Below are 15821 nucleotides of genomic sequence, written 5' to 3'. Positions count from 1 at the left end.
ACGTTTGCTGAAGGCAAACCAGCAGAGTGCTTATTCATGTTTAAGATGCTGCTTCCATAAACCAGGCGGATTTGGGGTACAATTTGGGGAGTCCAGTAACCATGGTAACAATTTCATGAATGGAGGGAGAGAAACTCCAGAATCCCTAATCTTCAGAATCTCAGAGCTAAGGATTCAGAGCTCTAAGAGGTTTAATCAGATTAGCAGCGCTGAGACTCTCACACAGCAGGGACAGAAAGCTGACCCCCATGAAACAATGATCTGTAACCTCTCAGTCAGTTTTCAACATTGAACTTACAGAATTAAAACAGAATCCTTCACTTAACTCTGCCAAAAGTCAGGAATACCTTCAATGGCTTTTTTTTTTTTTAAGGTTTGATAACTCAAAATTAAACATGACACACTTGACTTACTTAGAACTCTGGCTAGTAAATGACCAATGGTTAACCTTACCAAAATATTAAAACAGCTGTCAAACTTGAGGGAAAAATAAGTTAAGTGAACAGGCAGGACAGAGAAAGTCAAGTCTTTACTTTTGACAAATACTTATATATCAAACACTAGCTGCAGAGCATGGATTGGAGCACTTGATAAATATTAACTCATTTGATCCTCAGAAGTGACTCAGGAGTAATTGCCTCAAGTTGACACAGCTGGTAAGCTGTGGAGAGCCCAACTTACAGGTCCAGGCAGGATGGTTTCAAATGACCAGTAAACATTAAAAAATGTGTTTGAATTCGTTCTAAAGAACTGCATAATTAAAACAATGAGATACAGTTTTTCCCTCTCAGACTGGCAACAATGAAATAGTTTGATGATAACCACGGTAAACATGTGAATAAACACAAACATTCTTACATACAAAAGGTGGAACAGTAATTTAATGCCCCCTTTTTGAAGGGCAATTGGACAAAATCTAGGAAAATTATAAATGAACACATTTGTTAACCACCAGTTTTTCTTACAACTATTCTCATGAAAGCAAAGGCAGTGTACAAAAAAGGGATTTACTGCAGTACTGATTGTAATGATGACAATCATCAACAGGGAAATAATAAAATAACTTATAAAACATTTGACCAATATAATACTGAGCAACTTTTAAAAAGCCTATATATTAGTATATGCTAACATAAAAAAAAATTTAAACATGCATTCAATCAACACAGTAATTTGCAAAATAAAACACATTGTAAGGTCTATGTGGGTTTTCTTAAGGATGTGTGTCTGTGTACATATACAGGGTGGGGCAAAAGTAGGTTTATAGTATCCACTTTCAAATACAATAATTAGACCAGACGTCCTTCTGGATAAAGCCTCAGTGACAGGGGCTGAGACCCTTGCACAAATTTCATGCATCAGGCCTCTAGTAAGTAATAATGTAAGAATAAACTGTTTCACATACTCATAAGTGTAAACCTACTTACAAAACTGTTTATTCTTGTTTTATTTGTTAATTATTATATTTGAAAGTGGATACAACTATGAGCCTGTTTTTGCCCCACCCTGAAAGATCAAATAAGAAATCATTAACATGAATTGCCTTTGGAAAGTGAAAGGGAAAGCAGAAAAGAAATGGAGATGTTATCTTTACTTTTAATACTATTGCAATGCTCTTTTTTAATATATATTTTTTATCGATTTCAGAGAGGAAAGGAGAGATAGAAACATCAATGATGAGAGAGAATAATTGATTGGCTACCTCCTGCATGCCCCCAACTGGGGATCAAACCCACATCCCAGGCATGTGCCCTTGACTGGAATCAAACCCATGACCCTTCAGTCCATAAGCTGATGCTCTATCCACTAAGCAAAACTGGCCCAGGCTGCATTGCTCTTTTTAATTTAACTATTACAGGTATGGTATTTGAATGGCTCTTCCAAAACATAGGATGTAATTTTAATAGTCTCAAGGACACCAAATAAAAATGGGCTTTAAGATACAGAAAAAGAACTAGAGATATTACTCAAAGTAACAGAGTCTAGATTAAGACCTTCCTTGTAAACATTTCAGAATAATTTTTCCAATGAAGGAAAAAGAAAGCACTTCTGGGGAGGGGGCAAGGGGAGAACAACAAAACATCAAAACAAATATCCCTGGAGAGAGAAATTATAAATATAAAGGAAATCTACTGTCTTATCACTCAGCACTAGAGATAAAAATGAGGAAGCCAACCAGAGACACAACAGAAACTGAACTAGTCTAGAATCAAAAACTACGCTTCGAACCCAACTTCACTTTAGCTACATGACCTGAGGCAGTGGCCCAATGCCTCTTTTTCAAATATTCCTCAAAAAGATGAAGATACTGAACTCAATTTCTAAAACGCTTCTAAACCTAAAACCTTTTATTTTATTGCTTTATCTTAGTTTAAAATAATTCCTACCCATAATATGAAAATATAAGCTGTGGATAAAAATCTGTACACTTAATAATACAGTAGCCAAGGCCTTGCCTGGTGTGGCTCAGTTGGTCGGCGGTCACCCTATGCACCAAAAGGTTGCCAGTTCCAGTCCTAGTTAGGGCACATGCCCCGATGATGGGCTCCCTCTCCAGTAGGGGATGTGCAGGAGATCAATGGTTTCCTCTCTCTCTCTCTCTCTCTCTCTCTCTCTCTCTCTCTCTCTCTCTCTCTCTCTCTCTCTCTCTCTCTCTTTCCCCCCCCCCCCCCACCAATAAAAATATCTTTTTAAAAAATACATGTAATTGAGATGCTCAACTATCTGGAACTAGCCCTGCCTTCAGACAGGAACTTGCCTGAAGCCACTTCCAGCAGAGCCAGGGAGCAGGAAGCACTGAGTTCTGATGGTGCACAGACACAGGATGCTCTCAAACGCTGTGGAGAACCCGGCACCTCGTTTGGGTTTGTTTTATGCTTCTATCCTGGTTTCTCGATAAAATAAATGTCTAAATATAAGCAGGCAGACTAGAAGATCTCAACGAAAACAATTTCAGAAAAAATACAGGACGCACTTCTACCCACTTAAGCCAGGCAGCTTCACTAAGAACAATTTAATGAAAATTCCTGTTTGTGTGACTTTGTAAGGAAGCCCACGACCACACAACACTAGGAAAAGGGAAGAAGAGCCTCATAGGTTCCCAACAGAAAAAAATGTACAAGGACATAAGACAACCATTGAAGGGAATATGTAAATGGGCACTCCATATTCAAAGAAAAGATGTCTGTCCATCTCAAAGAAATGTGAATGAAAAACAAATGCAATGTGAACTGAAAACAAATAGATGTTTTAACCTATAAAATTAGCAAAGATTACAATCCACAAATGCCCAATCCTAGCAGGAGCCACGCAAGCAGGCATGCTCCCACACTGCTTACACAGGCAGCGACCAATACAATCCTAGGAAACAATTTGGCAAGAGGTATGATGAACTTCTGTAAGTTTGTTTCCTTTCACTATTAATTCCTTGCTTATAAATATTCTGCTACAATAATAAGATTTGCACCAAAATACTTATGTTGCATATTTTTTAATGAATGAGAAAAACATGGAAACAATTAAAATGCACCCAAACAAAATCATGGTATATTGGTACAATAAAGTATTAGATATTTTTCAAAGGCATTCAAAAGGATAAGCACAATATAAAAAAACTATCTTGGGTTTCTGTTTTGTTTTTCACTCCTAGCAGTATTTTCCACGTTTTCTCCAGTGTGCACATACTACACTGGGCCTTGATTCATAGATCCATATATATTCTCACTTTAACTTTTCCCAAACCAAAATGTATCTAACAGTTGATGGCATATAAGAATCACTGTCGGCCAGGCAGTGGCTGTAACGGGGCGGTCACGGACTGTGTGAAGCCGGGCTATTGCGTCTGGTGGAGTAACTGTAACCCCTTTCAGGTTTCAGTCAATAAACCACTTAAGGTCCACTCCGGAAAGAGTAAGAAACCTGGATGTTATCTGAAAGCCTTCCATTAAAGCCTCCTTTTGAAATCATCAAAGGATGGCATCAAACTGGCAGAGTGGCCGTCGACAGCTTGGAACAGCGTCCAAGAGAAAACAGTGAAGACCTCAGGAAACACTGCAGCACTACTGCCCTCGCTGGCAAAAGGTGCAGTGCGGGGAATGGATATCGATCACTAGGTATAAAAAAGACTTCGAAGAATAGGTTTCTGAAAATAAATGTAAAATATCTCAACCAACTTATTTCATTTACATTTTCCTTCTGTTTTACGGTGGGGAAAATTGAGATATGTAGGTAAAAAAGGAAATCTTCATTAGTATACAAGACATTTTAACTAGTAATAAAGTATTGTCAGTTTGACAGTTATATCTTCCTTCGTGGTACATAGAATGATGTTTTATAACCAATTAAATAAGGTATTGCATTTATAATGAGAATAATAAAGACAAGTGCTATGGGCCGAATTATGTGTGCTCCTCCCCCCCGCCCCCCATCCCTATGTTGAAGCCCTATCCCTCAATGCGATGGTATTGGGCATAGGGCCTTTGGGAGGGAATGAGGTTTAAATGAAGTCATGAGGGTGAGATTAGTGTCCTTATAAGAAAGGTCAGAGAGCCCGCTGTCTCTCTCTCTGCCCGTGAGGACACAGGGAGAAGGAAGCTTTCTGCAAGGACCTTCATTAGAAGCCAACTGTGTGACGCTCTCATTTCAAGCCTCCCTGCTCTACGACTGTGAGAAAGTAAATCTCTGTGTGTAAGGCACTCACTCTATGTGTTTTTTATGGCAGCATGAACTAAAACAAAAATCAAAATATTTTTAAGATCTGGTACTTGAAAAAAAAAACACATTTTCAACATTAACTCTGAAGTTACTTAGAAAATTTGCTTACAGTTGAGTGGGAACAAACCAACCCTTACAAAAACATAAAGCAAATAAATTTTAAATTTTGAAACCTGAAGTAAAAACACAACCCTCAGCACATCGGCAGTGTTCAGGTGGCCCTCTCCCATCCTTAACCTGGAGTTTGCATCCAAGCTCTCAACCTCTGCTACAAGCCAGTCCATGGTCTACAAAAACTCCGGACAAGTGCCCAAACCATTACAGCCACCTTCATGCACGTCCTGTATCAGAAACATATTCACTCCATCATCTGTGCTTTGGGACTGTCTCGAGGCACACAGAGCCTCATCATGTACCAAATCTAGCTGTTAAAAATGGTCAACTCTCTGACACAAATACACTATAAGGCAGGGGTCCTCAAACTTTTTAAAGTGGGGGCCAGAGAGCTGGAGGGCCGGACTATATGAACTACTAATTCCTACTGTAACACCTCGGCTGCACTCACTGCCCAAAAAACCTGGCGGGCAGGATCAGACTCCTCTGCGGGCCGCATGTGGCCCGCGGGCCGTAGTGTGAAGACCCCTGCAAGGGAGTAAAGAATTAAAAACCAGCTACTCAGGTCCTGTGTTTTTTGTTTTTGTTTTGTTTTGTTTTGTTTTTCTCTTCCCCCTAAGATAGTGCTGTGGTCCCATAGGACAAGAATCTGAGTCTGTTGGTAGTTTTGATGGCAGATGTGTCATAACTGGCCTGCCACCAAAGGGGAGAGAATGGGGGATAAGGAGAGCAGAGAGACACAGACCCCGCTTTCTAACTCCATGGTTTCAGAGGTGGAGAAGGGTCTCTCAGTTTAATGCTCTACCCCATGGCTAGGGCTCCCAACTCGTTACCCACAATGGCCATCCTACTGGACAAGTGCAAGGCTAATGCCCTTCAGAGGAATAACAAATGCAGATCCTCCTCCATGGAGAAAAGAAGTCAATCTAGGTAAAAATCTTTGGTAGACCACCTCCCCTCTCAGAAACTATACTTGACAGTGGATTCTACAAAATCAAGTTTTTTACATTTCTGTAAAATAGAAATAAAACCATGGAATTCTCCTTCAAGGAAATGAAAATGGGTCACATGAAAATTCAAATTGTGAGGGTTTTTTTTTTTTTTTATGAGAATTAAGAAGCTACCCATGACAAAACTAGGTCTTTGAAAACAAGGTCTATACAAAAATACGACCATTGTTTTTTGTTGCTTTTTTTTCTTCTTCTTTTTACAGAAAAGCAGTCATAATGAAAAAAAAGTTATTTGTGAACATTAGATTTGACTGAAAAATGAACTCTGAATTGTTCTTTTATATTTCCCTAGTAAGTTGCATTTCCTATTGCATTTACAAATATACATACAAAACCGTATCCAAGTAAGTAAGGGTTGTTTCAGAGTTTTGCCACATCCATCCTCTATGATGATTGGGATAGGCTGTGACTTGTTCGAGGTCTTCCTGGCCATAAAAGGTGGAAGATCCAGGGTGAGCCTTGATTTCACCTTCTCGGTCAGAGCTTTCTCTAATTATGTCTCTGGTAGGAAACAGGCAGCGCAGGAAGGAGCAGTTTGGGCTATTATGTGTAGGTGTCTGACACTCGATAAATGCCCAGGAAGTACTGGCTCTCTCCCTCCTCTCTTTCATCCTTCAGATTTCCCTCAGTCAGTGGGGAAGCTACAAAAGAGAGCGTGGACGGGTGCTTCCACCTATAAAGACCTTCATTAACTAAAAATGTGTGGAGATGAAACACCCAGAAACTTTATAAACTGTACTTTGAAATCTATTGTTAAAGCTGCTCTCTGGCTCCTGAAATCCCTTGAGCAAGGGAAAAACAGGCCTTTTCGTTTAACTTCTCAGAGAAAAAGGATAAAACATAAGTAAGTACCTGGCATTGGCTAAAAGGTAAAATGAATGGTTTTCAAAGTATAAACCTCCATACATCAACAGTTCAGAGATTTCCCACTTTTGTTATGAGGGAAAGGGTACAGATAGCAGAAGAGCCTTTGGTATCCAAATGGCAGAATCAGTATTTTGAAGTGGGAAAGTCACGGAAAGAAGCTTCTAGAACATCACTCTTTTGCCTGCAATAACTCCTGCTTTCTCTTCAACAGAGAAGGAACAAGAAGTTTTAGGTGGGTTATGTTTGTGTTTTGTTTTGTTTTTTTAAATATATGTTTTATTGATTTTTTACAGAGAGGAAGGGAGAGGGATAGAGAGTTAGAAACATTGATGAGAAACATTGATCAGCTGCCTCCTGCATATCTCCTACTGGGGATGTGCCTGCAACCAAGGTACATGCCCATGATCAGAATTGAACCTGGGACCTTGCAGTCCACAGGCCAATGCTCTATCCCCGAGCCAAACTGGTTAGGGCATGTTTGTTCTTTAAGGAGCCACGGTGTTTCCTCAAGAAAGCCAGGCTGTCCTGAATATCTACCAGTAGAGGAAGCCAAATGTCAAGGGAGAGAAGGTTACAAAGATGTGCTCTTGTTTAACCCAACAGCATCCCTGTAAAACAGCTTGGCCAAATTAAGAGATCTGTCTACATTCAAATAAACTGGGAAGTTATCAGGCTGGGATTAGAATCTGTACCTTCTAATTCTAAAAGTTGTGCTTTACCTAGACTTTGTGGCATGTATGAGGGACAACAAAGAGAACACGGACAGAGGGAACAATCAAGCCACAGGGAGCGTATTCCTGCTCCTCGTAAAATCCAGCCAGGTCCCATCCTGTGTTTAAAGCATATCCTAATATTTTACAGAATGTGTCCGAATGCCCTGGCGAAGAGAAATACAAAGGCTTTTCACTGAATGACTTCTGCTTGTTCTGTTGCTTGGGAAACATTTTTGGGGTCAGTTAACCAAATATCCAGAGCTCAGCAAGACAGCCCCTGCACTGAATTCCTAAATAATAGACCACAACCACAGAAAATGGGCAATGCCTCACAGAATAATCAAAAGCAGCTTCATACTTTCCAGATAAAACAAAGCATCGTTTGTGTCGAGGCATTTTTAGAAGGTACCACCGAAAACCAGACTGCAGCCTGGAATGGCTTAAAATACCGCATTCAACAATCACATCAATGGCTTTTAAACTTTAGAGGCAAACAGCTTCCTTTTACTACAGATTCAAAGTGAAGGATTAGATGCAAAACTAACAGATTAATTCAGTACATACTCAAGCTTAGAGACTATCCAATGTCTTAATTAACACCATTACAAGTGTCTTTAGCCAACCAACTGGGTTTTAACAACAAAAAAGGTGAAGGTCAGTTTTATTTAAAAAAATTAATTGCTTCAAACTAAGCCCCCCTGCTGAAAAACACACACACAGATAATTAAACGGAAAGGAAAAGACTAATCAACAATTATTTTGGTATATTAAGCAACCTCTCCTTAATCAGTCTGTATTTTAATTAAGGCAGGACCACAATTAAAATTCACTGAACTTTGCTCTTCTGCCTCAACTTGAAGCTACTTCCACATCAACATGGAGTAACTGGGATCGTTGGATAGGGCAAAGGTCTATGGATGCAAGCCTGGCAGAGGGCAGGAGAAGGACTGCACAGAGGGGAAGGGACCAGACTTCTCTAGGAGGGCAAGAATCCTTGCCTGTCAAATGCTTTCAAATTACTGTCACTATCTCCAGGGTTAAAACAAAACAAAACCAAACTACTATCAACCGTGAGCTTAGCTTAGATTACAGCATAGATGTTAGATAAAAATCACATTTTTAAAAATATATCTTCATTGATTTCAGAGAGGAAGGGAGAGAAAGAGAGGTAGAAACATCAATGATGAGAAACACTGATCAGCTGCCTCCTGCACACCCCTACTGGGGATTGAGCCCACAACCACTGGCATGTGCCCTAACAGGGAATGGAACCATGACCTCCTGGTTCATAGGTCGATGCTCTACCACTAAGCCATACCGGCTGGGCAAAATTACATTTCATTTCTTGGAGACCAGTCAAGGTCCAAAACACCAGCTAAGTACCATGTACTTACTACCTGGAAGCAGCAGCTATTAGAATGAGCGGCACTAGATCTCTATGCGTGGTTCCTTTTTGAAGTACAGGGGATCTGTCCAAAGTGTATACAGGAAGAATCCTCTGCAATGCAAGTCCTGCGGGGAGGTAAAGTCCACCTTACCCTATCGGAGCTAAGAAGTCCAGCCTCTCTTGCAGCTAGAGCCCAGGCACAGGACCCAGGCTCAGCCATTTAGATGCATTTGCCCCACACGTTCAATTTCCCCTTGGCTATGCTTGAGCATTTTCTCTTTCAGGTAAATTTTTTAACCCAATGGTTATGCTGTGTTAAGAAAAATGATAGAATTTTGGAAGCAACAAAAAGATGTGTCTTGCTGTAATAGTTGGTAGGTGCCATTATACATTTGTCCAAACCAACAGAATGTATCACACCAAGGGTGAACCTTAATGTAAACCTGGGTCTGGGGCAATAATTGATGTGTCCATCAGTTGTAACAAAAGTGCCATTCAGATGGGGGGCAATGACAATGGGCAAGGCTATGCATGAGTGCAGTCAGGGAGGATACAGAAAATCTCTGTAGCTTCCTTCTCAATGTTGCTATGAACCCACAACTGCTCCAAGAAAATAAAGTCTTAAAAAAATGGGATATTATTGGGGATTAAATGGAATCCTATATAATAAAAGCCTAATATGCTAAGTGTAGTCATCTGGTCATCCATTCAACCAATCAAAGCATAATATGCTAATGATATGCTAAGGTCACTCACTCACTCACTATAATGTGCACTAACCATTGGGGGCAGACAGTCGACAGGTTGACCAGTTGCTATGATGTGCACTGACCACCAGGGGGCAGACACTCCAACCAGGAGGTTAGTTTGCGGTTGGGATCCAAACAATCAGGACTGAGTCAGACAGGCTGGACATGCCGTGGAGCCCTCCCGTGGTCCCTTCCCGGCTGGCCAACCTCCCACATCCCTTCCCGGCCTTGATCATGCACCAGTGGGGTCCCTCGGCCTGGCCTGCACCCTCTCACAATCCAGGACCCCTCGCGAGATGTCAGAGAGCCAATTTTGGCCCGATCCTACAAGTCAGGCTGAGGGACCCCACTGGTGCACAGTTTGTAAGATCTAGTGGTTTAAAAAAAAAACACAAATCTGTCCATTCAGGAATATGATATTTCTCTTTATGTCTTCCTTTTAGTCCTTCAGTAATATTTTAGTATTTTCTTCAATATAAAGCTTGTACAATTCTTCTTGGGTTAGTATTTAAATTTTTGTTTCAATTATCAAATGGGACTGTTTTTCCTATTCATTTTCTAAATAGTGCTGCTGCTGCTGTACAGAAAATATATTAATGTCTTATGTTACTCTTATATTCACTCTAAACTCTTTCTAGGTCTGGATTTGATGTCAGAATATGCCCATTCTTAGGGTTCAGTAATTATTTCATTTTCAAATTTAAATAATTTTAATAATAGTAACATGAAAGTGTTCTGATAATAAAAGTTACTTAAAATAAAGAGGCATGGTAGAAGGTTGTATAGACTACTCTGTAGAGCTTTAAAAGAGTAAGAGCTTATTTTTTTTTACATCAAAGTCCTAGTATAAGAGCATAGAGCAAAAAATGAAAAACAAAAATAGATGCCCTCGTCTGGCACTCACCACATTATGGTTTAATGTCAATTTTTGTTCCCTTGGGCCTAGCTCAAGGTCAAGAGAAAGACAGTGCTCATTTACCCTAATGGAGTGGTGGAGACAAGGTAAATTTACTTTCCCAAAACATGTATTGAAGTTTTTAATATTACATTCTCTGATTTGATTCGATAACCTCCAGAAAACAATTTTTGCTCTGCTTTAGACAGTTCCTCGGTAAAAAAAAAAAAAAAAAAAAAAAAAAAAAAAAAAAAAAAAAAAAAGCATAACCATAAAAAAGACTTTTGCTATTTTTAGAGTTCTTGCAATGGCTTTCAGTAGTTTAATATCTCACTGCACATATTTCAAAAAACTTTATATACATACTAGAGCCCCGGTGCACAAAATTTGTGCACAGGTGGAGTCCCTGGGGCTGGCCAGTATTTAGGACCTATCAGCTTCCCTGCCTCCTTCCCTCACCACCCACACCCTGCCACCACGTGGTTTCCCACCTCCCTGCCTCCTCCTTCACTCACCATCTGCAAGCTGCCACCTACCACCGGTACCCTATCACAGCCCAGGGCTTGGCCCTTATTGTGACCTTCCAGCCAGAGGGAGGTCCAGGAGGTTGGCAGGCAGGCCCCTATTGAGCAACTGGGGCCTGTCGGCAGGGGGGAGGGGCCAACCGCCACCATTGTGAGTGGGCGGCGGGCCAATCGGGGCCTGGCGGCCAGGGGAGGGACCAGGGAGGAGAGACCTAGGAGGTTGGCCACCAGTCCCAAGGAGGGAGCCAGCCCTCAGTCCCCCTGGGAAAGGGGCTGCGTCCACTGCCTGGTTCCCCGTCCCAGCCCAGGGGCCCAGCCCCAATTGGGCCATCAAGGCCTGCCGATCAAGAGAAGGGACTGGGAAGTTGGCCAGCAGGTTCCATCAGTGATCAGGGTCTGCAGGCTGGCGGCAGCTCCTGCATTGAGCATCTGCCACGTGGTAGTCAGTGCAGATCATAGCCACTGGTCGTTCTGGTCATTAGGCTTTTATATATATAATTTGAATTTCGCTCCCTGATAACATTTACCGGTATTTTAAAGTAGTCACATGATATATCTTCTTCTAGGTATAGAGCTGAGAATATAACAACTTTTTAATACTTCGTAATACTTATTTTCATTTGAAGAGTAATAGATTAAACTCAGTGATCTTTTTCCAAATTCCTAAACTAGGTTCAACATAAAAGTGTATTTCAAGGTTGTCTGTAAAAACAATCTACAAAGGATATGAAAAGTGGAGCTCAGTATTTTAGACAAATATTTCCTAAATTTCTATGATTTCAAGTTCAAGTATATAAAAATAAATTTTCCCTTGTGTTTACAACAAAGATTGGTTTTAATTGGAAACAGTAGGGCAAAATTTTTCCATATGCAGGAGATATTATTACCCAAGTTTCAGAGCCGTTTCAGTAGATTAGCCAGCTTCAATTTACAGAGAAACTTAGATCTGATTTACGTATATAATGAGAATTGGCACAGAGCTGAGCATATAAATGGTCAAATTCCAAGTATTTTTCCCAATCATCTGTGACATATCTTCAAGATTTAAAATTCCATCTGCTTTGTTCCCCAACTAATATAACCGGGTTCTAGTTAAGAGGAAAAAGGCACATACCATACAGATGTTTTATGAGAAATGTTCTCATTGCTTTTTTCAAGTTGGATTGCATTACTGAAAAGCCATAGTGTGGGGCTTATTATTAAAAAATTATTCAGAAAACAACAACAACAAAAACACAATAGTATTTGCTCAGGGAAATTAAACCCAAAATCACATGGTCTACAAATAAAATTTTAAATGCAAACTATGTTCACTGTCTGATCCATCTGAAAGGCAGATTGTCAAAATTATTCATATACTGTTATTTCACACTAGAGGCTCAGAGCACGAAATTCATGCATGGGTAGAGTACCTAGGCCTGGCCAGTGATGAGGGCTGATCAGGGTCTTCTGGTTGCCAACTGGGGCCTTCCTTAGCTCTGTGCTGCCCCTTGGTGGTTAGGGCATGTCACAGCAAGAGATTGAACTCCCAGTCTCTCTACCAAACTCCCAAGGCAACAATTTGCATATTAGGCTTTTATATAGATAGATGAGTTGGGACTGCTGTGAAAGATTCTGTTACTAAGGGGGTAGTTCTGACTTGGAAACCCTGGCTTCTGGTTGGTAACTCTAGACAGATAGCTTAGGATCTAACTTTATGCTAAAAATTACAAAGAATCAAACAATAAAGGTCCTAGGATGAGTGTCAGAAGAGCCAAAACTAAAAAAAAAAAAAAAAGATATTTTTTAAATTGCTTTCAGAGAAATAAAGAGAAGGATGTTTTGGCCATGACTCAACAGGGGATGAATGTCTCTCTGGATATAAGTGATGTGAACTGAAAATTCTCCATAGTAACAATTCTAATTAATTATTCAAAGCTACGGTTTGATTTTCTAAGGTTAAGAGCTAACTATGGTCTCCTGTTTCTATCATTAAAAACTGGTTTCTTCTTCGTATCTGCTTACTCAGGCATTAATGAGAAGCTTCTCATGGGATCTTAACAGCAACTTTATCACAAAGACCCCACTTTCAAGGTTAAGTGTGCCATTTTGCAGGCTTGGTTTAAGGGATAACTAATAGAAAACGTGTCTAGGGTCCAGATTCAAAAAAGTTTTAACGTCCACTTTATCTGTAAGTATAGAAACAACAGATATTAACATTATCACATGGTATTACAAGATCTTTTTAGCAAAGGACTTAACTATAATTCAGTGATGTTTTGAAAATAAGTGGATTTTTTTTTTTTTTTGTATTTTAAGAGAAATTGGAACTGAAATGTTAATCATTCAGTAACTTGGAAAACCAGCATTTCTCCAATGCTGGGTTAACATGAATTTAGAGTGAAATGACACCATTTCAGGGAAATTAATCCAGGCTAACAGAATTTTATTGCACAATACAGGCAGACACTGTAGTTTTTCTAGCAAGAGAAAGAGGGTGTAATACTGAGTGGTCACTAAAATGATCTTAGAGCACTTCTCCACATGGACTCGAATGGAGTCACAGTGACCACAAATGTACCGGACTCTACACACAGAAATGAAATCCAAGCCAAATTAAGTAGCTCTCATCAAAATAAAATTGGCACTGAGTGGGCTGCACCTGTTAAGGGGATAATCTGATCCTCAAAAGAGGAGGACTAGTCAGCCAGCAGTTGGTCAAACAGAAAATGCAGTCACATGTGGGAAAAGGGTAAAAACTTCCTAGAAACCAAATTCCTGGACACACAATGTCTCAAACTGGAACTCTGGATCTGAATAACCTTTCAAAATTAGGAACAAGCCTTCTAGGGAAGGATCTGGTTCATAACCCAAACTCAATTTCAAAGTCATTTCTCATAAAAAAAAAAAAAAAAGCTAGGCATGTATTTAGTTTCTCACAGCTCCAATATGCTGTCCACTCTAACACATACCACTTCTCGGATCCGTGCCCAAGGCAGGGACGTGGGCCCAGCCTGGGCTGGGGTCCTACTGCCACACCCACCAGGCTTGATCATCCCAGCTCCTTCCTGTACACATACCTGGCTCCTTCTTGCTCCCCTTTCCTCCCTCTCGGCTCTTCTTCAGCACAGCCTTTAACATTTTCGACACACTCCTTTGTTTCTAAAGGGAAAAGGAGGGGTGGGGAGAGGAATTAGCAGCTGTAAGTTAGAATATAACCTGCATATTGACATTAGCGGTAACTTGAGTTCAAATAAACAGATCATTTAGGATAAGATAACGGTACCTTGAGTTTTACATTAATTTTCTATGACTGAAGATGGGGAACTAAATGCTAAAGGCACAAGGAGTGTTTCATCACTTTTAATGAAGTTCACTGTCTTACTATAAAAGTAAAAACAAACAAACAAAACACAAAGTGCATTCTTAGCATTCCACATCTAATTAAGGTTATGAGAGTAGATCTGGGGACATCACTGTCTGGTGTCTGGCAATAGGAATGCAGGTCCTCCCAACCCTAGTTCATCAAAAGAAAACATTAAAACTGAGAATCAAAAAAGATAACGATTAAGAAGGAAGCTACATGGTTCAAGGCCTGTTCTACAGATGCTACTGATTACAGAACCACAAGGAAAACATTTGGGAAGGCTATCAGAATGAAACATACCTTCTAAGCAATCGCAAAATAAACACGGTGGGAACACATTTTAAAACTGATGTCAGGGGATGTGATCAAACAGCACACACTAGCATGGGCTTTTACTACAAACGGTTATGAGTCTTTTGGGGGGTGGGAAGGAAAGCAGCCCAGGCCAGTGGCATTAGGGCTGAATCCTTTCAATAAAACAGCTGTAGTTTTAAACAGGGTTGTACTGAGCATGCAAAAAAAACCAAAAAAAAAACCACAACAGTACAATGGTCCAGGCCTAAGATGAAACATGAAACCATCAACAGCAAAGAGACAGACAAAAGGACCATTATTTCATCCTTTGGGCCGTCTCCTTTAGCTCTCTCTTCCCTCCACGGCTGAGATGAGATGAGATGGCTGGACAACTCCAAGCAGTGACAAAACTGAGCGGGTTGTGTTACCCGCCACATCATGACTAATGCACTACAGAGAAGGTAGAAGGCAAGCAGGCTGCTGCTGAAAGATAAAGGAAGAAAGAGGAGAGAGCAGAGGGAGGGAGGGAGAAACTCTGACCTAGGTAGAGCAGAGCTCCCAAACCTGCCTGGGTTGCTGAATGGTTCCAGTGGCCTCGGTGGAACACCGCTCGTGACCTCTCAGACACAGGTGCTGAGGGGATCGCTGAGGCTTGGAGCGTGTGCTGCCTGCCTGCCATTCACAGAACCCCACCAGAGTAAGTGTGCAGGGCGGCCTCTTCCTTATCATTGGGCCCAGGCCTCTATTTATTTTTCCAAGCCCTTTGTTTTCCTGATGAAGACACAAAACCTAGGAGGCTGACTTGCCCAGGGATCAGGCAGCTAATGAGCGCAGGGCCAGAATCCAAACTGCAGACTCCCAGAGAGCGAGGGTCCTCCTTCTTCCTGTGGACCCCACTCTCTTCTCCGAGCAATGAAGGCTTTGGGCAACAGCAATCAATCAAACAAACAAACAAAATATTCAACAAGCAAACAAACCTCAGAAATACGAGGGAGATCATAACTTCAGCAGAATTTGAGAAAGTGATACTAAAATGTATCGAAGTTAAATCATTTTCCCAACAAATCTTTACACATAAAGGGGGCATGGCTTAGAGCCCAATTTTCTTTAAAAATGCTACTTTGAGCCCAGCCAGGCATGGCTCAGTGGTTGGACTTTGACCTATGAGCCAGGAAGGTCACAGTTCAATTCCTGGCCAGGGCACATGCT

At 40.8% G+C, this 15821-nt stretch overlaps 1 protein-coding gene across 10 annotated transcripts in view; it reads right to left on the bottom strand.

Annotated features, from left to right (window-relative positions):
- The window catches only part of TANC1 (tetratricopeptide repeat, ankyrin repeat and coiled-coil containing 1), a 232722-nt gene that overhangs the window by 140845 nt on the left and 76056 nt on the right, over window positions 1-15821 (bottom strand). For all 10 annotated transcript variants that reach the window (XM_084891445.1, XM_084891443.1, XM_084891450.1 and 7 more), the window contains one exon: window positions 14032-14113. In XM_084891445.1, coding sequence (XP_084747571.1) covers window positions 14032-14092 — 61 coding nt within the window. In that variant the 5' untranslated portion in view covers window positions 14093-14113. The remainder of the gene's footprint in view (window positions 1-14031; window positions 14114-15821) is intronic.

Source organism: Pipistrellus hanaki, assembly GCF_964339955.1.
Source record: "Pipistrellus hanaki genome assembly, chromosome: 8".
In the NCBI taxonomy this organism is placed as follows: domain Eukaryota; kingdom Metazoa; phylum Chordata; class Mammalia; order Chiroptera; family Vespertilionidae; genus Pipistrellus; species Pipistrellus hanaki.
Note: the sequence above shows the minus strand (reverse complement) of the source record. Positions and strands in the feature narration are given on the sequence as shown.